The 22970-nt window shown below is 35.3% G+C and overlaps 1 protein-coding gene across 1 annotated transcript in view; it reads left to right on the top strand.

The window, feature by feature from the left end:
• Positions 1-22970, top strand: part of CNOT2 (CCR4-NOT transcription complex subunit 2) — a 112896-nt gene that overhangs the window by 28586 nt on the left and 61340 nt on the right. The window contains exon 2 of the mRNA XM_007463543.1: positions 15380-15522. Within this exon, the coding sequence (XP_007463605.1) occupies positions 15475-15522 (48 nt within the window). The 5' untranslated portion in view covers positions 15380-15474. The remainder of the gene's footprint in view (positions 1-15379; positions 15523-22970) is intronic.

The following is a 22970-nucleotide window of genomic DNA, read 5'->3' as shown; positions in this document are numbered from 1 at the left end:
ATATAGTAAAGCTCCTTAAATAATTTTGGTAGGAAGTTAGAAAAGAATATGATTATTAGTATCAAGGATATTTGGCTGTTTTAATACTGAATAATTGTTCCAGAATGTCTGGTAAATTTCTACTTGAAATAATTTGTCTAGCTAGTATTTCTTAAAAGGGAGTACAAATACCTCTTATCAATGGCACACTACTACTATAGTTATTCTTAATAGGACGTATGATAAAGTGGAACTTGGGTGTTATGCATATTAAGCAAATAGTAAATTTTGTCTGTATTGCCTGAAATTTTTGAATTGTGGGGTTTTGTCATTATTCTTAATTCATTAGCAGTAAAACAACTAAAGGTTGTAAAGGTTCTTTATAGTTTCTGTGTTCTCTTACTGCAGTGCTACCTGGCCGGAGTTGAGACTAAGTAGACTCATACTCCTACTTCTTTGACTCTAGGTTTACTCTAATCTTCTCTCCTGGAAACATATGTCCTAAGCTTTTTTGTAGGACTTTTTAACTGCCTCCCCCACACCACCACCACCCCACCTCCCACCTCCCATAGAGGAAGAATATATGTTTGTTATATACAGAATCTGTCACATGCAGAGATGTGTTGGTGACATGTGTCCTTATTAACAAGCCTCCACTGAAGTGACATGCTCTTAAACCATTGCTTTCAATTCCTGTAGTTCAGAGTATTCTGAGCACTTACAGCTAGTGAACTACTCTAGCTTACTCTTGTACCCTAAGAATCAGCTGTTTTTATGCCAGTGTTAATGCAATTTTTAGTTTAAGTATGATCTAAGCTAATGAAATATGAGTATAGAAAGAACTATTGTTTTAAACTGTTTGTATATGCTTTGGAAAAGTAAGGTAGATGCCTTGGAAAGACTTTACATAAAATGGTTTAAAAATTACTAAAGGATTAGGTGTGGAAAGCCTAAAGGCTTAGGAAGCTTTTGGTTCAACTGACTAAAATTTATTTTCTCGTGTCTCTGGAGGAATGGTCATTTGTGTGTTGGTTAATGCAACAGCTAAGTGATTAAGGCCAGAGCCAAATTCTTTTCATCTTTCTGTTCTGCCATTATTAGAGTGTGAGATTCTCCTTAAATTAACTCTCCACAGATTTAGTTTGTTTGTTTTGGCCACACGTGCGGCTTGTGGGATCTTAGTTCCCTGACCAGGGATTGAACCCTGGGCCCTCGGCAGTGAGAGCGCAGAGTCCTAACTACTGGACCGCTAGGGAATTCCCCAAGCTAGCTCTCTTGCGGTTGAGAGATGGCTATAGTAGGTAGTTCTAAATGTGATAGTCTGATATAACAACATCTAGGGGAACAAAGGGTGCTGTCTCTCTCTCCTTTCCTAAAATCCTGCAATCAAATTTCTCCTCTCCTCTTTCTCCTAGTATCTCACTGGCCAGAGTTGGTTCAAATACCCTTAACACAAATCATTTACTGACAGGGGCATTGGGGTGGTTGGGTAGCGTTATCATATTTACTTAAATCAATCAGCATTTCCTCTTAAGTCATGTGGGAAAGCTTGAACCACTGAACAACTACGGCAGTCCCAGGGAGAAGGACTGGACTGTTAGGGAGTCAACCAGGAGTGTCTGTTGTAGAGAGACAATTTAAAAAGTAGAAAACATATGCAAAAATTCAGAAGGATGTAGAAACTGGACTTCTTTAAGGAATTTTGAAGCTTCCTTCTTAGAGAATTGTATAAAGATAGGGTACATTGAATGTATTCATTTCTGTGACTGGGATAGACACAGAGACCTTGGTTGACGATAGTAATCTGGTAGCCTTAAAACTTTAACAAAACAATTTCGCTGTTTGCCTTGTGATACAGTGCCTGTTTTTTCTCTGCTTAGGGTCTAAAGCTCAGTGTGAAAGGATATTGTGGGTTCTTTATTTCCTGATAAGGGTCTTTCTGAACTTTGAATCTCCAGCTGATTAATGTCTGTTACTTGTCACCCCATTGCTGATTTCCTTCTTATAGAAGAATAATGAGACTTCTGAATAGTTGTATTATTTGACAGCTGGAATTTCCAGAAATGATTTCATTTTTTTGAAACCATAATTGGTATGATATATGTATGTGATATATCTATGATATTTATACCAATTACGGTTTCATGAAGAAATATATATCACATTTTCTTCATGAAACCATAACTGGTATGAGATATATGTGTGTGCATGTGTATATATACATATACATATATGTATGTAAAGATTGAATTCAAGTTAAGTGAACAGGAGCTCAAATTCTGGCCCTGTTACTTCCAGCTTAGTTAACTACCTCTTGACCTTGTGTTATTTCCTTATTGTTAGAGTTTGTTTTCTCATCTGTAAAAAAGGGACAGTAATATCTACCTTATAGATTTTGAGGGTTGAAAGAAATTATACATAAAGTAGTGCACAGTGACTAATGCTTGGCAAATGATAGTTAATATTACATTTCTAGGAAGAAATGTTAAGAGTGGACATATTTTTAAAACCTAAGTATTGAATATATTAGAGGAACTTTTTTTACTAGAAATTTCTTGTAATAAGGAAGTTTTACTGTAATCTACTTCTTCTGATTATCTGCTTCTGCACTTACAATGTATGTATTTCAACAAAAGAAATCTTGTGCTTAAAAAACAGTGTAAAAATTAATGTTTAAGGCCCAGCATTATTTCTCAGAGGTACAGTGAGTAAGAGGCAAGGAAAGGGTGCATTGGCATGCATAGGAACTGTACAGTCTCTTATATACTACCTTCAATTTATATAATGTTTTCTTTTTGCTTAGTACTTACACTGAGATGAAAACATTTTTGAATTTCACTTTCTTATAAAGTCTTAACCCGACAGCCTTAACCTTGGCTGTGCATTTGAATCACCTGGAGCACTTTAAGCCTTTCTTTTTTTTTTTCTTTTGCGGTACACGGGCCTCTCTCTGTTGCGGCCTCTCCCGTTGCGGAGTGCTCCGGAGGCACAGGCTCAGCGGCCATGGCTCACGGGCCCAGCCGCTCCGAGGCATGTGGGATCCTCCCGGACTGGAGCACGAACCCGTGTCCCCTGCATCGGCAGGCGGACTCTTAACCACTGCGCCACCAAGGAAGCCCTGGAGCACTTTAAAAAGCACCTGCTGACCGGGTTCCATCCCTGACAAATTAATTAAAGTAAGGGCAAGGGAGGGGACATTAATATTTCTTAAAAAAAACCTTCAGTGATTCTGATGTGCATCCTGTGATTAAAAACAGTGTAAATCCTTTAGCCTATTTCTGTCCTCTATAAATATGCCTATTGCCTCTTCGTCTCTGTGTTAGTGCCCTAGACAGTCATGTATCAGTGCTTTGCAGAGCATCTGTGGCTATTCCCTTGACTTTCACGCCAGAAACAGTGTACCAGAAGTTGCCCCTTTGTGTTTTACAAAAAGTAAACTTTGAGAAGTTGGGAGAATGTCTACTTAGTTAGTGTTCACTATGTTATCTTCTTTAAATGGAGGGGTGTAATTATTCTTTTCTGCTTTTTACTTAAGCTTTGTTATCTTTTTTAATTTAATTTATTTTTGGCTGTGTTGGGTCTTTGTTGTGGTGTGCAGGCTTCTCATTGCGGTGGCTTCTCTTGTTGCGGAGCATAGGCTCTAGGCACTTGGGCTTCAGTAGTTGTGGCACACGGGCTCAGTAGTTGTGGCTTGCGGGCTCTATAGTGCAGGCTCAGTAGTTGTGGTGCATGGGCTTAGTTGTTCCGCGGCATGTGGGATCTTCCTGGACTGGGGCTCGAACCCATGTCCCCTACATTGGCAGGTGGATTCTTAACCACTACACCACCAGGGAAGTCCTTAAGCTTTATTTTATTTTATTTATTTTTATTTATTTATTTATTTATTTTTGTGGTACGCACGCCTCTCACTGTTGTGGCCTCTCCTGTTGCGGAGCACAGGCTCCAGACGCGCAGGCTCAGCGGCCATGGCTCACGGGCCCAGCTGCTCCGCAGCATGTGGGATCTTCCCAGACCGGGGCACAAACCCGTGTCCCCTGCATCGGCAGGTGGACTCTCAACCACTGCGCCACGAGAGAAGCCCTTAAGCTTTATTTTAATACTCTTATGAAAACTGGAAAAAATTAGTTTTGCGATTTTAAAAATTTATTTTAATATATAACTGACTTATTAGATTTATGTTAACAGCAACTTTTTAGTGAGGTAGTTTGGTGAGCTTAATCAGTTGTCATGAATTTAGTGATTAAGTCTAAATAGTTGATATGAACTAGTCAGTTTTTAATATTACCCTGTCAGTAGAATGAACAACTTATATAAATTATGAGAAAAAATATGTATGTATTACATGTAAAAATTGTTAGCATTAAAGTTTTCAGATTTCTGATTCCATGTGCTATATATATTCAATTGCTGATGTAAAATAACAATATTTAATGAACTTATAGCCATTTTACGAGGAAGAGTAAGAAGGGAGCTGTTATATATTTTAAGGAATTCAACTTATAGATTATAACTTAGCACAAGTTCCTTTGTTGAATTAATAGAACCAGTATGTCCCTTCTAATAGACTGTGAGACTAATTTTTTTTTTTTTTAATTTTTTGGCTGCACCGCGTGACATGTGGGATTTTAGTTCTCCCACCAGGGATTGAACCTGTGCCCCCTGCATTGGAAGCACAGAGTCTTAACCACTGGACCCCCAGGGAAGTCCTGAGACTAATATTACTTGGTCTTATTTTAGAAGGACTGCTTTGGCAATAGCTACTTCAATCATTGGAAACCTTTGTGGACTTTTATCTAATTGTAATGAAAGTTTCAAAAACATTTCATTAATTTTAATACTTTCTTTAGCTCTAAACTTGTAGAAAATTAGTAAGTATTAATATTAATAGTTTGGCCATTTCCACATTCAGATTGTTCACATCTGGTAGTCTGCTCTAATTAATTCAAACAACTGTTTACTTAAATGAGGTTTTATGTATTGTAAGTTTCACAAACTTATTTGATATTACTATCTTAATATTACTTTTTGTAGCTATTACTATCTTAATAAGAAGTAACAGAGTCCTCTGTGAATCACACCGAGTTTAAGCAGCTTGTATAAATACATATGTAAGTTTCAGGCAACAGGAAGGCTAGGAGGACCCCCTCATTATCTTAATTTTGGACCCCAATTTCATTTAAGCCTAAAACAAATGAGGCGCTTTTAACTTTTGAAAGCCTGTGGTTCAGAAATTATTGAACTCTTGTCATTTATGTTCAGTAGGACTATTGTATTTCTTTTTTTTTTGTTTTGGGCGGTACGTGGCTCTCACTGTTGTGACCTCTCCCATTGCGGAGCACAGGCTCCGGACGCACAGGCTCAGCGGCCATGGCTCTTGGGCCTAACCGTTTTGCGTCATGTGGGATCTTCCCGGACCGGGGCATGAACCCGGTTCCCCTGCATTGGCAGGCGGACTCTCAACCACTGTGCCACCAGGGAGGCCCTGTATGTCATTTTACTTGGAACTTTTTAGATTTGGCATAGAAAATTTCTGTCTTGAGATGCTGGGCCTTTTATTTTATTTCTTTTTTCTTTTTCTTTTTTTTAACATCTTTATTGGAGTATAATTGCTTTACAATGGTGTGTTAGTTTCTGCTTTATAACAAAGTGAATCAGTTACACATATGTTCCCATATCTCTTCCCTCTTGCATCTCCCTCCCTCCCACCCTCCCTATCCCACCCCTCTAGGTGGTCACAAACCACCAAGCTGATCTCCCTGTGCTATGCAGCTGCTTCCCACTGGCTATCTATTTTACGTTTCGTAGTGTATGTGTGTCCATGCCACTCTCTCACTTTGTCACAGCTTACCCTTCCCCCCTCCCCATATACTCAAGTCTATTCTCTAGTAGGTCTGTGTCTTTATTCCCGTCTTAGCCCTAGGTTCTTCATGACTTTTTTTTTTTCTTAGATTCCATATATATGTGTTAGCATACGGTATTTGTTTTTCTCTTTCTGACTTACTTCACTCTGTATGACAGACTCTGGGTGCATCCACCTCACTACAAATGACTCAATTTCGTTTCTTTTTATAGCTGGGTAATATTCCATTGTATGTATGTGCCACATCTTCTTTATCCATTCATCCGATGATGGACACTTAGGTTGTTTCCATGTCCAGGCTATTGTAAATAGAGCTGCAGTGAACATTTTGGTACATGACTCTTTTTGAATTATGGTTCGAGATGCTGGGCCTTTTAGACAGATAGATCTACTGTCTATTACTCACAGTAAATTCCATGTGTCAGGTACCTAGAAGCCTCCTTGAAATACATGTGACAGAACTACACAGATATGTAAGAAATAGTGCATCAGGAATGCTACCAGTACAGAAAATAGAAGACACACAAAATTAAGCTACAAAACATTAAATTATGACAACCAGAGAGTAAATTGATTTCAAAAGAAGTATTGATTTATTTTTATTTGTTTTCCTTTGTAAATGTAGGCAACTTTTCATTTTACATGTTAATCATAGACTCTTGAAACATGTATTATTAAAACATTCAGAAAAACTATTTTTAGTTGATGTGGCATTTTTCCCAGACTAAGTTTGGTATAAAACAGAAATTCCTGAGTTTTATTTCTTTTTATTTTGTCTGCCCACGTTTCTTATATGTAACACGTCATCAACTCAGAATTTTGAAAACATTTATCTATGTCATCAAACCAAAAATTAGTTCAGAAAATAGTTCATAAAATATTTGTAACTGCAGCCTACCTACTAACAAGAAAATGTTGCTTAACATAGTTCTGGAATTTGAGAAACCCTAAGGTTTTAAAGATGATGTTAAGTGCATTTACTTCAGCTTTTATTGAGCTCCAGTGAAATTGGTCACATTTGGTAGTGTGTTTTAATTAATAGCCAACTTGGAATATAATGTCCTCTATATCAGAAAACAAAACCTGCCCAAAGGCTTCAACTCTCTTAACCTGACCAAATTCACATTGTAGCTTAAAGTTGAGTTTGGTAAAGACTACCAAATTAAAATCTTTTTTTTTTTTTTTTTTTTTGATGTGGACCTTTTTTTTTTTAAGTCCTTATTGAATTTGTTACAATATTGTTTCTGTTCTATGTTTTGGTTTTTTGGCCCTGAGGCATGTGGGATCTTAGCTCCCTGACCAGGGTTCGAACCTCACCCCCTGCATTGGAAGGTGAAGTCTTAACCCCTGGACCAGCAGGGAAGTCCCTAAAATGTTTTATTTAGATACCATTCCCAACCTCCAAAATATTTGGGCCGTGTTGTAAAGTACTATTGAGCAATAAAGTGGGAGGAAAAAAGAAAACATGGAAAAAAAATCAACTGTAATTGTCCACTTTCCTAAATGGATTACTTTGACACAAAACATTTAAAATATAAAATTTTGGAGCTGCACACATTAAAAAACATCTAAATTGATCACTTTATTTTACAGATTAAGAAACTGAAGCCAGAGAGGAGAAACTGATCAGGCTAATACTAACTAGAATTCAGATTTTCTGGTTATTGTTCCATTCAAGGTGTATATTTTTGTATGATGATGACATCCAAAATTTAATAGAATTTGGAGAATAAAGTTAATTTTTTTTCTCTCCAATTAAGTATTTTCTAGAAATGTTACTCATTAATCTCTTATTTTGAGAAGTCTTTTTTTGAAAGAAAAATTGGGGTTCAGTTACCATTTGTTTAGATAATATTAGGTGCTGAATTTCTATTAGCCTCTGATTTAGGGAAACACCTAGGATGAATAAGCCTGCTTATCTTATATTAATTAAGATTTGGTTTATATTTTCCCTCTTAGTGGCTTCTTGTCAGATTTTAAGCTGATAGCATGACTAAATCTATTTCACGGGTTTTCAACAGAAAAGGTGTAAAATGTTTATTCTTTTATCATTTATACTGGTATATTCAGTAACTTTATTCTAAAAGTATCTTGAATTTGAGAGAAGTTATTGCATGAGTAGACACTAGTGATATATGTTACATGAATTACTTTGCGTTCTTGAAATTTAATTCTGTTACCAGTCTGTTAAAAAGTTTAAAGTTTTTTGACTTAGTTACTTGCAAATATTCAATACAATTTGGAGGCTTTAAAACATTAGCTTTGTTTACATTGTTTAAAAATCTTTTAAATATTACTTCATTAAGCCTGTCTTTTAAAATATAATTTTGACATACCTGTTAATCACCTAGCATTTTATAAATTTTTGTTTTCAAGCAACATACAACATACCAGTGAAATGATTCATTCTCTAATAATCTGAATGGTTACCATATTTAAAGTGTTTTGTAGTTGAGAACAAACTGATACCAATAGAGGTACTACATAGTTCGTTCTAGCCTTTCCTCCTTGCTTACCTGTAACTTTCCTGAAGTGGGAAATCTGGCTCCCACCAAGCACCATCTACTTTACTTATTATCTTCAGTAGACATGTATAGTTGTTTCAGCATTACTAATCCATAGCCTTGTAAGGAATCACTTTACCAACCAGAATACAGTGTTTATATAGAGTTCTTTTTTTCTGTTACAGTTACCAGTCACAATACCATCTTCCAAAGTTATTTAGGCCAGCACCATTTTCCATACCCCCTTCAGTGTGGCTGTGTCATACATTTGTAATACAGTTACTCTTTTGCCAGTTCTGTATTTCTAACCTCCTAGTTAATTTTTAAGATTTGCATACATTCATGTTGTGAAGTTCTATGGATTTCAGGACATGCATAGCATGTGTGTCCACTCCAGTACCATATAGAATAATTCAATCTCTTTAAAAGTTCCCTCTGTGTCCCCTTTGTAGTCAGTCACTCCTCCAGTTCCCTGGCAACCATTGATCTATTTTCTATCTCTACAGTTTTGCCTTTCCAGAATGTCATGAATGGAAACACTATATGGCCTTTTTGGTCTGGATTCTTTGCCTTAGCAAGTGCATTTAAGATTCATCCATGTTGGGCTTCCCTGGTGGCGCAGTGGTTGAGAGTCCGCCTGCCAATGCAGGGGACACGGGTTCGTGCCCCGGTCCGGGAGGATCCCACATGTCGCGGAGCGGCTGGCTCAGTGAGCCATGGCTGCTGAGCCTGTGCGTCCGGAGCCTGTGTTCCGCAACGGGAGAGGCCACCACAGTGAGAGGACCACATACCGCAAAAAAAAAAAAAAAAAGATTCATCCATGTTGCATAAATTAATAGCTTTTTTATTTTTAATTGTTGAATAGAATTCTGTTGTGTAGATGTGTTGTTTTATTTATCCATTCACCTTTTGAAGAACATCTTCCATGGTATAAACATTCACGTATAGGTGTTGGTATGAGCATAAGTTTTCAGTACACTTTGGTAAATACCTAGGGGCACAATTACTGGGTTGTATGTCAAGCCTATGTTTAACTTTATAAAAAAAACTGCCAAACCCTTCCAAATGTATTTGCTTTCATTTTTGAAAGATATTTTAGCTAAATTTAGAATTCTTGGTTAATAGTTTTTAAAAATTTTTTTCTATAGTTTAAAAATGTTGAGGGGAGTTCCCTGATGGCCTACAGGTTAGTATTCTGGGCTTTCACTGCCATGGCCCCGGGTTCAATCCCTCCTGGTCTGGGAACTGAGATCCCACACCCCTCACAGCCAGAAAAAAACTTGATTACCTCTCCCCTGATTTGCATTGTTTTTGGTAACAAGTTTGCCATAATTTCTCTCTTTTTCTCTATGTATTCTTTTTTCCCCTTCTGGCTGCTTTATGATTTCTCTATCACTGTTTCTCAGTAGTTTGACTGTCAAATGATGAAGTGTGTTTTTTTGTTCTCCTTAGAGGTTGTTGAGGTTATTGGATCTGTGAGTTTACAGTTCTCAACAAATTTAGGGAAAGTTTGGCCTTTTTTTTCTGTCCTCCTGCTCTTTTACTCTTTCTGGGATACTAATTACATTAATTTTAGACTGCTTGATATTGCCCAACAGTTCACTGTCCCTGGTGATGATATTTCACTGTTCATTGTCCCATGGTTCCTTTTTTTTTTTTCTAGCCTCTTTTCTCACAGTGTTTAATTTTGGATTTTTTTCTATTGTTATGTTTTCAATTCATTAAGCTTTTCTTTTGGAGTATCTAGTCTGCTGTTAATCCTATCCAATGCATGTTTAATTAGAGTTATTGAATTTTTATCTCTAGATCAGTTTGAGCCTTTAAAAAATGTTTTAACTTTCAAATAATTATAAATTCATAAGATGCAAAAATAGTACAAGGAGGTCCCATATGCCCATCACCTATCTTCCTCCAGTGATGTCATCTTACATAACTGTAGTGCATTATCAAAACCAGAAATCGGTATAACTTATTAGACTGCAAATTAATTCACTTTACCCTTTTCTGCATGCATTCACGTTTTTGTATGTTTTTATCATTCTGTGGTATTTTTCACATGTGTGGAGTCGTATAACCACCACCACTAAAAGCAAGATACAGAACCTTTCTGTCACCATAAAAAAAAATTTCCTCTTTCTGCCAACTATGGTATTTTTGATACCTTGAATTTCTTTTTTTCTTTTAATTTTTTAAAAAATTAAAAAATTTATTTATTATTTTTGTCTGAGTTGGGTCTTTGTTGCTGCTCAGGGCTTTCTCTAGTTGCGGCGAGAGGGGGCTACTCTTCATTGCAGTGCGTGGGCTTCTTCTTGCGGTGGCTTCTGTTGTTGCAGAGCATGGGCTCTAGGTGCACAGGCTTCAGTAGTTGTGGCACGTGGGCTTAGTAGTTGTGGCTCACAGGCTCTTAGAGCATAGGCTAAGTAGTTGCGGCGCACGGGCTTAGTTGCTCCGCGGCATGTGGGATCTTCCCAGACCAGGGCTGGAACCTGTGTCCCCTGCATTGGCACGTGGACACCTTGCCTTTCTGGTATTATGTTCATAGTTTTCTTTATTTGCTTGAATGTATGGAATACATTTACAATACCTCTTTAAGCCACTAATTCTATCATCTGTATAATTGCTGGTTTATTTCCATTTATTATATTTCACCTTGTTATGGGTTGTATTTCCTGCTTCTTTGCATGGCTAGTGTTTCTGATTGGATGCCAAACATTTAATTTTACATTATTTAATGATGGTTTTGTTGTATTGTTTTAAATATTTTTGGGCTTTGTTTAGGGGTACAGTTATGGTACTTAGAATTCTTTTGATCTTTTTGAGGCTTGCTTTTAAGCTCTGTTAGTGCTGGTCAAGAACATACTTCAGTTTAAAGCTTATTTAGTTTCATTACTGAGGTTTTCATTACCTTCTGAACTCTATTCAGAACGCTGTGTGTTAAGAGGTCCTACTCGTTGATGGGAACATGAGCTCTGGGGATTGTTCTGACTACTCCTTTTCAGAGGCTTTTTCTTCAGATTCAGTAGTTTTTTCACATGCATGCACAGATCATTACTTAGCTAAAACCTTGAGGGGAATCTCTCTCCATATATTTGGAGCTCTTTGCAGCTTCCTTCTCCCCATTTGCCCTGCAAATTCTAGCTGTCTTGGTGTTTCCCCTAACTCTGAACTCTTTTTCCTTAACTCAGTGAGACTGTTGTGCTCCAGTTGGGTTCCAATGCCTAACCCCCTCCCTGTGTTTCAGCCTAGTAACTCTTCAGGCAATAGAGCTTACTTTTGTTTTGTTCTCTTGATGATCTCTGTCCTGAGATGGTGTTCAATGTCTGAAAATCATTGTTTCATACATTTTTTTCTAGTTTTCTAGTTTTCTAAGGTAGGAAGGTAAATACAGTCTCTGTTTTTCTGTCTTGGAAGGTATCCCTGCCTTATAGAAAATTTCATTTTAGTTTTATAAATATTTGTCTTTTCTGACTTTTTAAATATTTATAGGAGTTTGTGGAAAAAGCAGTGCATAAACTTTAATAAATTTAGGTACCTAGGGTGCATGTTCTCTTTCATGTTTTCTTCTTTTCACATATTCTCTGTGTCACACATATATTCACATCCTTTTTTATCTATTCACTGTCCTTTCATTCCTAATATGATGAGTATCAACACAATCTGTTATTGAACATCTTTGTTTAATATAAGATAGTAGTGACAAATGTTAGATTTTCATGTTTACCCAGAAGAAAATAGAGTGCCTTAATTTCTTTTTCCCTTTGTTTACTGAAAGGAGATAATGATTTTTAGTTATTGTTCAATATAGAATGTTGATTCCTATATTGGTTAGAACACATACCGGCATACATCTTGTTTCATTGTGTTGCAGGAAGGGGGACCCCTTCCCTTCCAGGGCCCGAGAGTGGGCTCTTGTCTAACACTCGGAAATGAATTGTCCGAGGAGACACATGGGCTGACAAAGCAAGAGACTTTATTGGGAAGGGGCGCCCATGTGGAGAGCAGCAGGGTAAGGGAACCCAGGAGAACTGCTCTACCACGTGGCTTGCAGTCTCTGGGTTTTATGGTGATGGGGTTAGCTTCCGGATTCTCTGTGGCCAATCATTCTGACTCAGGGTTCTTCCTGGTGGTGCACGCGTCGTTCAGCCAAGATGGATTCCAGCGAGAAGGATTCTGGGAGGTTGGTAGGACATATGGACTGGTGTCTCCTCTCCTTTTGACCTTTCCCGAATTCTTCCGGTTGGTGGTAGCTTGTTAGTTCTGTGTTCCTTACCAGGACCTCCTGTTGTAAGATAACTCAAGCAAGTGGTTACTGTCAGTGCCTGGCCAAGGGCAGGCGGTTTCTGTCGGTGGTTCCCTTAACAACTGCACTTTGTTTTATTGTGCTTTATTATTCTATTGTGTTTTTACAAATGGAAGGTTTGTGGTAGTCCTGCATCAAACAGGTCTGCGGGTGTTGTTTTTCCAACAGCATTTGTTCACTTCACGTCTCCATCACATTTTGGAACTCTTGAAATATTACAGACTTTTTCATTCTAATATTTGTTTTGGTGATCTCTGATCGGTGATCTTTGATGTTAGTATTGCAAAAAGGTAATGACTCACTGGAGGCTCCAGTGACGGTTAACATTTTTTAACAATAAAGTGTTTTTTAGTTAAGGGACGTACGTTGTTTTCTTAGACATAATACTATTGTATACTTAATAGACTACAGTATAGTGTAAACATAACTTATATGCATTGGGAAACGAAAAAGTTTGTATGATTTGCTTTATTGTGGTATTTGCTTTATTGCTGTGATCTGGAACTGAACCTGCAATATCTTGGAGGTATGCCTATAGTGGCTGTTGTTTGAAACCCTAAGCCATGAAATACTTGAAGTTATCCCAAGATGGGGAAACAAACAAAACAAGCTTTACTTTTGTACTAAATCCATAGTATTCCAAAGTTAATATTTTTTTAATCTGGTAAATGTACAGATTAAATATTTTTAATTATATTATTTAACATATAAAGTCCTAATTATCTCATTATATATATATATATATATATATATATATATATAGATTAAATATTTTTAATTATATTATTTAACATATAAAGTCCTAATTATCTCATTATATATATATATATATATATATATATATATATATGTAGAATGTTATGCTGTTGAAAATAGAATAGCCTTGCCTGATTTTAGATTTCTAACATATCTTTTGATGAAACTGGTACAAATGGAAGATAGTGCATGGACTTTAAACTTATTCTTAAACTTATTTAAGAAGGAAAACATGCTTATTTTCTAAGAAAAAACTGAAATTTTACACTTACTGTCCATTGAATTCAGACTTGTCATGAACATGTTAATAGTAAAGCAAGTACTGTTTTAAACTCTTAATAGTATAAAATACATTAAAACAGGGTTAATGTTGTTTAGAGGATGCATAATAAATAGATTTGTTCTCATTTTGTGACAGTCATGAACATTTAAGTTGGAGCTAAATGTATGTCACTTAACTATTCTTGAACATTCAATTCAGTAGATAGTTTTTCTTTATGAATAACCTAATTCCTTGCTAGGATTATATTTATAGCAGTAAATATGCTTTAAAAAACCTTTCTCCTTTGTTACTTTTGAGAGAGACATATTTAATTCCAGTAGTACATACAAATTTGGTAATGCACATTTACATTTTTGCCATAGAGCCAGGCATCTCTGAAGTATTTCAGCCAAACATTTACGATGCAAGATGGTCAAAATTAAGTAAAAGTATATAGCACCCACTAACTTGTGATCAGGCATAAGAGAGGAGGTGGAGTGTAGGTTTTCAGTACATGAATTCTTTTTAAAACTTAAATCTAATAATATTAATTTTTAATGTTTTCCTTGAAAAATTTTCTGACCTTCTTACTAGATTGCTTTTTAGATGTAATCCATGTGTATGTGTATGTGCATGTTTGTTGGTTTTAGTAAAATTGATTCATACTTCTTATGAAATTAAATTAGATGTTTTTATTATCCTCTCTGAAAGTAAATTTTGTCTAATATTAAATAATTGCTCTAAATTTGAATATAATTTTTAGTGGTTAGCAACTATTGTTAGTTCAGTAGGTATACTAAGTTACTACTTTTCTGGGGTAAACATTTTACTTAAAAGTTAGGTAAAAGTAAAAGTAAGACTTTAGTCTTAAAAACGACTATTTACGCTTTGTAGATACCACTTTTGAATTTTTGGTTTTTCATTTTCAATTTACGTTCTTGAGTTAGCATCTCTAGAGACTATTACCTCTGCTTCGGTGATTGATTTTTTTTTTTTTTTTTTGTACCTGAAGTTTACAGTGCCTGGTCATTTTGGACTTATTTAGCTCTGTCCAGGTTAAGAAATAACCCATTATTTTTCTGCCCTAATGTAAAAAAGCAAATTCTATTAGAGCATGCATGAAATTGGAGGATTGAAGGACAAAGGCTTCCAGAAAGTTGACATGTGTTGCTACTCTTCATTGGAATAAATTTTAATAGAATATTGAGTTAGGTTTGCATCTGTTAATCATCCTAACGTTATAGGATGAATTCCCATCTTATGGCGTAGGAATAAACCTCATAAACTGAATGAATAGCGGCTGTATAAATAAGCATTTTGAGGAGAGGGATTTGAAATTAAATGACTGAATCTGAATTAATTGAACATTTCTGAGACTAACAGGAGGATGTTTATTTAAAAGAAAAAAAAAATGTGTCAATTCAGGGCTGAACTTTTTTGTCCACTCCATTTTTATTCACTGTAAGTTTCTTTCTGTGTGTGAGTTCTGCAGACAATTTTAATTGGAAGGGAAAGGTTTTCATATTTAATAACTTCTATCTCAAATAAAATATGTCTGCCAGTCTAGCCCTCCCTGGATGGTTAAGAGGAAGATCAATTAGGATATAAAAAGAGTACTTTTTGGTTTTGTTTTCTATGTATCGTATTGGATATTTTTGCTGCTGTTCATATGTTTACATGTTAGTAATTTTGACGGCTTTTGGATAATTCCACTCTAGAGGGAGAACTGGTGGGCGGTCCTTCCTGTGACACGACCCTTGAGTGACAGTTCTATTTGATTGCCTCCAGTACTGTGAGGAAAGGACACGACTCTATGGTGAGGACTGATGGACATACATTATCTGAGAAAAGAAACTACCAGGTAAGATCAAAAATTTTTTTCCTTTTTTCTGTTGGTCATATAGTTACATGAACTGTTTAACATGTTGTATTTAATTGGAATCAGGTTGGATACACCTGAGTTTGAAAAATTGGGGTTATAATTTTAAAAATACATATGTTGGGTTTGACAGTTGAAATAGTGGGAACATTTTTCAGAATGAAGCATGCTTATAATGTATATTTATTCTTATAAATAATGTATATATATTCTTACAATAAATGTATATATATTCTTTTAGTGTCAGAACATAATTTTTCTGGTGTGTATATCTGTGTCAAAACTTAGATTATCTAAAACACAATTTATGACTTCATGGCTGGATTCAGAGCTAGTATTCCATAAAACAAAATGTTGATTGCTTTTATACATATTATTTCTGGAAGACTAAATCTGAAGTCTTAGGATCTATTCGGGGTACTAGAGCATCACAGGAATGTAGACAAAGTTGGTTAGAGTATAGAAAAAATAGAAATGAAAATCCCAGGGTACTCAGAGACCCCAATTCTATTGAATTTGTCATTAGCTTGCTGTCCTTATAATGCTAGATTCTTGTTTTCTCATTTATTAAGTTAGTTAATAATATCCATCCCCTATGAAATATGTAAGGATGCTGAAAGGATGGTTGAAGTGTAATATTTCTGTTTTCTTTCTGAGCTTTTAAAAGAAGGTGAATTTTAAAGATAGTGCTATTAAATAGTGATTTTAAAAGCTCTTATATTTGAATTTAATTTTTTCAAAGAAAATCTGCTTTATTCACTTGATAATAATTTAATATCAAATTATGTAATGACTCAGAATACACAGTAGTTCATAGTTAAGTAGGAATAAGCTTTAGGCTTCTTTCACAAATACATATCCAGCCTCCCTCTCTCCCTTCCACCTACAAGTTTTGTTCCCTCCAGGCTGTGAAGGCAACTAGTGTGATAGCAGCAGCTTTTGTTAACTAACAATTTATCTTCTAATCATTTATTTTAGCCCAATTAGTCTTTTCTTCCCTCAGATTGGAACAGTGAACATTGGAGAAAATTGTAAATGGGTCTTCATGGTGAGATAACAAAGAGCCTTGGAACACAAGACTTAGGTTCTGGTTTGGGCACTGTCCATAATGAAAAGTAGTGTCATATTTAACCTTTCTAGAATTTGACCTAATTTTATGTCTGAAGTTTCTTGCCAGATTTTTATAATTTTAATAAGCCAGAGTAAGCTGTGGCTATGCAGAATCAGTTCTCCCTGTAACCTTTTCTGTTCTGAATTGTTTTTATAGAATTAATCAACATGGCCTCTGTTCATTACTTATACTTGCTATAACTCCTGCCTCACAACCACTTCCAACTACCTTGACTCATAGGATTTTAATTGGTTACACTACTTGGGTTGTTGTATCTTTTGATAGATTCTGCTAAATTATTTTAAGAATGTCGTGATTCTATATTGTGTGGCTTTTCAGTGTTTATAATCCAGTTTGTAAAGCGTAAGCAGAACTTTTGTATGATCACACAGTATGATTAATTTACTTTATGGAATCGTATTAATAAAGAATTCCAAATTTTACACTTAAGAAAGGAATAAAAGGAGATTATATTTTATACATGAAGAGATTTCCTAATTCCTGTTCATTCTACTCTAAAAAAATGGTTTAGAGTCACACTGTTTCGGTCATATTATTTACAAATAATCCAGGTTTTTTAGCTTAACTGAAAATGCATTCTTGGTTAGGGTTCTTCTGCCTGAAAATATTTTCCCTTTTCTCTTTTCTTGTTACTTAGTGACAATTAATGCATGTTGAAATATTCTTGGAAACACTTGTTTAAATTGCCATTGTAAAATTATTTGTAAAAACCTCTTTTGAAAAATACATGTGTAGAAATATAATTTCCTGTCTGATAATTATGATGAGTATATTAAGAGCATATGAGAAATTCAAAGGAATAGTAGGTAAATTACTAATATTTATATTGGTAGCACTAAGAGTTTGTATATACTGAGATGAAATGATCTGGATTTTTAACAATTCCATTTTGGAGGAATTTTATTTGTTGTTTTTCATGGATAAAGTAGGATTTCTTTGTAGCTGTGTTTATACTAACTTACCAGTTACCAGTGCCTTCTTCCCCTCTCTTATATAATGTAGACGAGCTCCTAAACATTACATATAATCTTTGCACATTCTGACCCCGCATACTTTTATTTCCATTGTCTCCTCTGTTTGCTTATTGAGTAATATAAATGGAAAAGTTTTTCCATTGAGTAATATAAAACTGCTTTTAAATCTCTGTGCTATGCACTTTTACACTTTAAGCCTTTACTTGTTTGGGTTCCTCTTCATGTAATGCCTCACCTTTCTTCCATGATTCAAGAATTAGGTATCAGTACTTTCAGAAGCCATTCTGTGATCAGCTTCAGCATTCCTTCTCCTTGCTTTTGTAGCTTTTGTGCATACTTCTAGTTTAGTGTGTACCATGATACAATGTAGTTATGTTTATTTTTCCTTGTCTTGCTGTAGCCCTGTGCTGTCCAGTACCGTAGGCACTAGCCATAAGTGGTATTTAAATTCATTTAAACAAAATAAAATAATTTAATTTCTCAGTCACATCGACCACATTTCAAATGCTCAATATTTACATGCTGTTAACGGCCACCATACTGAACAGTGCAGATAAAGAACTTTTCCATTATTGCACAGAGTTGTATTAGACAGTGCTACTGTATGTTACAAGCGTCTTGAAAACTGGAGCCATATTTATTTTGGTACTGCCTGTACCTAGCATGGTTTCAGTTACATAATAGGTGTTCAAATGCATGTTGTTTCAATAAAATTAAAACAAAGAAAGAGGTGACAGGAAGAAACTGCAAAGTGTGCTGGGGGTAATGCCACTTATATATATATATCTCTCCAAGATTTTTAGAAAGCTACTTTGAGGTCATCACATCATATGCTAGCTAGTTCAGTGTATGTTATTTATAAACTAGATCTAATTCATCCTAGTCTGTATGTTCCTTAAGAATACCTCATTATCTAGAATACCACATTAACTTGGTGGAATGTATCCTGTCAGAGAATGATGGCAGTGATTGTATTGCTATTTCCTCCTCTCTCCCCCTGCCGTTAACTATTTTATTTCCTTTCTATTAGTTTTTTAAATTACAGAGCTATAGAATGTGAAAGTTTACCTTCACAATTTTACTTTTAACAGTTTAGTGTGTATCTTTTCTAGTGATTATATAGGTGCAAATGTGATTTATTGTCTTTGTTTTTAACAAATATGCATTTTTCTACAGCTTGAGTATTGTACTTAATGGAGATATTTCCATGTCCCACCCTTCCACTGCCTCCTTCCCCAGAAGTACTCCGTTGTTTGCATTTTGTTTTATTCTTTTTGTTTTTATATTTTTATTACATATATATTTCAGTATATAGGTGCATCTTTATGTATTATGTGGCAATTTTTTGAAAAGTGGTTCCCTATATTGTTATTCTGAATAGGAAAAAAAATAATGACTTTCCAGCCCACCCCAAACCGTAAACAATTTCCCAGATATTGCTAAAACGCTCAACACCTATCTGATATTTCAGATATCTGACAATTCTGCATAATGTAAAGCATTTAAAACACAAGTTTCCTAATTATTTAACAATCAGTGGTGCACATACAAATTCATCTGGTACGTGTGCTTCCATTCAGTATGCAAGAGTATTGTACAATACTGTATACAAATTACATTTTTTTCTTTTGCACTGCAGTAAAAATTTAATGTAAACAAGCAAGGAAGTACCCCATTTCTTTTATTATAAGTGATAACACATTATTGAAAATTTTTATCTTTCTGCTATCAGGATGTATTTTACAACTGATGGTATCTCAGAGTCATAGTTGTAACGTAGTAGCTTATAACCTTTTCTTGATAGCTTCTAGTATGATTGAAAACAGCACCAGCATCAAAGCACTTGGAATCTGATATATTACATACGTTAAAGATGCATAATAAAAAGGACATTTAAAATCGAAAAGAATTTTTGAAAAATGAATACTTAGCAATTCAAGAGTTGTCAGAATAGGTCTAGCGCTTAGAACAGAAAGACGGAGGCTTTAGACATCCTTGCTGTTTGGCACTGGGTTAAGGTGAGCAAGATTGAGCTGAGGAAGGAATTTGTTCAAAAATAAGTACCTGAAATCAGTGAACTGGTTCACAGTTTATTGCTCTTGAAACTCTTGGAAACAAATGGCTGTAGCCACAGGATGAAGGAAGGGGAATAAAAAAACTCAAATTGGTGACTGTTAAGTTGTCTTCACTTGTAGTTATACAATTCCTGCTAAAATGAGATTGCTTTTGTAATTGCACTTTAAATGTGATGCTTCTGCTCATGTCATGATCATATTATCAGCTGCAAAAGTTATTTTGACCCCATGACCTAAATATTTGTTTCAAATAAATTTTGACATTTGTCATTCATGGCTCATCTTATTTTTCTTCTTCTGGCCAACCAAAAACATCAAATTAAATGAATTCCCAAGTTCCTCATTGGTTGGTTTATTACTTGATGCTAACAGTGTTGGTCTTTCTTTGAATGCATTATATGTTCTGATACTTTTTTACTCATTTTCTGAAATCATCAAATGAGATGACATTTGTTTTCCAAAAAGCAGGTTTCACTAAGATACATGGTTCTATGGCACCCTTAGTATCTTAGTAACTTTTTCACAGTGCCCCTGGGCCAACAGAAATGTTAACAGTTTTGTTAAATTAAGTAATTAGGTCTAAACCACTTACATAGTTCAGGTGGTATCTGATATCTGACAGATACCTGATATCTGACGTGTTCCCTGAGAAGATTTAAAATATCTGGCGGCATCCTTTTGTCTTCACTGTGGTGCTCCTTTGGGAACTTAGCTCTGGCTTTTACACGTGAAATATTGTTTTCTCTTTCAGAAATACATTTTATATTTAAATAATTTGCCCCAATCATGAATATGGAATGTGTTCATCATTAAATAGAAAGTTAAAACATTAGTGTAGATACTTCTATCAATCAGAAAATATAGAAGCAAAGTTACTGTTTTTTAATTGAAGTATAGTTGATTTACAATGTGTTAATTACTGCTGTACAGCAAAGTGATTCAGTTATACATATATACACTTTTTAAAAAATACTCTTTTCCATTATAGTTTATCATAGGATATTGAATATTATTCTCTGTGCTATACAGTAGGACCTTGTTGTTTATTCATCCTATTGGATATATACCTATATATCAGTGTCTATGTAGATATATATAAAAGCTTACATCTACTAACCCCAACCTCCCACTCCATCCCTCCCCCAACCCCTGCCCCCTTGGTAACCACCAGTCTGTTCTCTGTGTCTGTGATTCTTTTTCATAGATAAGTTCATTTGTGTCATATTTTAGATTGCACATTTAAGTGATATCATATGGTATTTGTCTTTCTCTTTCTGCCTGACTTAGTATGATGATCTCTGGTTGCATCCATGTTGCTGCAAATGGCATTATTTCAGTCTTTTTTATGGCTGAGTAGTATTCCATTGCATATATGTACCACTTCTTCTTTATCCGTTCATCTGTTGATGGACAGATGTTTCCATGTCTTGGCTATTGTAAATAGTGCTACTATGAACATGGGGGTGCATGTATCTTCTTGAATTACAGTTTTGTCAGGGTATACGCCCAGGAGTAGGATTCCTGGATCATATGGCAACTCTGTTTTTAGTTTTTTGAGGAACCTCCATAGTGTTTTCCGTAGTGGCTGCACCAATTTATATTCCCACCACAGTGTGAGAGTGTTCCCTTTTCTCCACACCCTCTCCAGCATTTATTATTTGTAGACTTTTTAATGATGGCTATTCTGATGGGTGTGAGGTAGTACCTCATTGTAGTTTTGATTTGCATTACTCTAGTAATCAGCAATGATGAGTATCTTTTCATGTGCATGTTGGCCATCTGTACGTCTTCTTCAGAGAAATGTCTATTTAGGTCTTCTGCCCATTTTTCGATTTGATTTTGTTGTTATTGAATTGTATGAGCTGTTTGTATATTTTGGAAATTAAGCCCTTATCGGTTGCATCATTTACAAATATTTTCTCACAGTCCCTAGGTTGTTTTTTCATTTTGTTTATGGTTTCCTTTGCTGTGCAAAAGCTTGTAAGCTTGATTAGGTCCCATTTGTTTATTTTTGCTTTTATTTCTGTTGCTTTGGGAGACTGACCTAAGAAAACACTGGTGCATAGTTACCTTTTAAAATATAATCTCAGGCCTTACTTAGATTCTGGGATAATTGCACTGATGGTGACAGCTTAGTTTTTTGTTTTTTTTAAATTTTTCTGAATTCCCATATAAAAATAGAACAACTAGATAGAAAACCAAAACCCATGAAAACATTTGTAACAAAAACTGGGGATGAAATATCTCCATGAACCTCAAAATATAAGCAGGTGAAAGTCTAACAAAAGACCTAAATTTATCAGTTTTTATGCATGAGAACATAGAAGCATTGGGGTGTATGGACCTGAGCATAGAAGCACCTCAAAGTGGTGAAGAGGCATTTTGAAAGTGGTAAGTGTGATTAGCCAATTTGAAATTGGGGAGGTTTTGCCCACTTTATTAGATCAGGGTTAAGGGACCTGTGGTGAGGCCTGAAGTGACTTGAGCCGCCTAGCTCTGAACTCTCAAGACTGACCCACCTGTGCTCCCTTCCAGGACCCTGTTGAGAAGTTTCTGGGAGTGGAATCAAAATTGAGCAGGATAGGGACAACAGGGACAGAGGAAAGAGAAGGAGCAGATTAAAGTGGGAGAGGGGAACAGAGCCAAGAAAACCTCAGCAAACTTGCCATTGTACTTTTAGAGACTGCATGAAAACAACAGAAGAGGGAGCTTTATGAAGTTAGAGAAGTTTTCTGAACCATGTCGTAGTCTCAAATTTTATGAAAATTAAATTCACAAAAGGTCTTCTAGGAATATGTTTAGGTGTGTTTATACCAATTTTGAGTCCCATCAACAGTGTTCATATTGATCTGACATTTAATAATGTCAAATTTTTAATTTTTCAAATTTATTGAGGTTGTTTGAGGCATATTTATTGAAATTAAAAGAAGATATTCTCATGTCTTTTTAAAGATTTTTAATTTTGTCTTTCATGTTTAAATCCTTCTGAGATTGATATTTGTATATGGCTTGAGGAGACCAAATTCCTTTTCTTGGCATAAAGATAATCAATTATATTAGCATCATGTATTGATTTTGTTCTTTCTTCCTCCTAATCAGCAGTGCTCTGTTATAAATCAATTCGTTTATATTTGTGGGTCTGTTTCTTATATCTGTTTTATTACTTTGATGTGTTTGTCTCTGCCTGCACCAGTGTCCCACATTCTTAACTACTATAGCTTTGTGTTAAATCTTCGTGTCTGTCTCTCC

The sequence above is a fragment of the Lipotes vexillifer genome, unplaced genomic scaffold (genome assembly GCF_000442215.2).
Source record: "Lipotes vexillifer unplaced genomic scaffold, Lipotes_vexillifer_v1.1 scaffold602, whole genome shotgun sequence".
In the NCBI taxonomy this organism is placed as follows: domain Eukaryota; kingdom Metazoa; phylum Chordata; class Mammalia; order Artiodactyla; family Lipotidae; genus Lipotes; species Lipotes vexillifer.
Note: the sequence above shows the minus strand (reverse complement) of the source record. Positions and strands in the feature narration are given on the sequence as shown.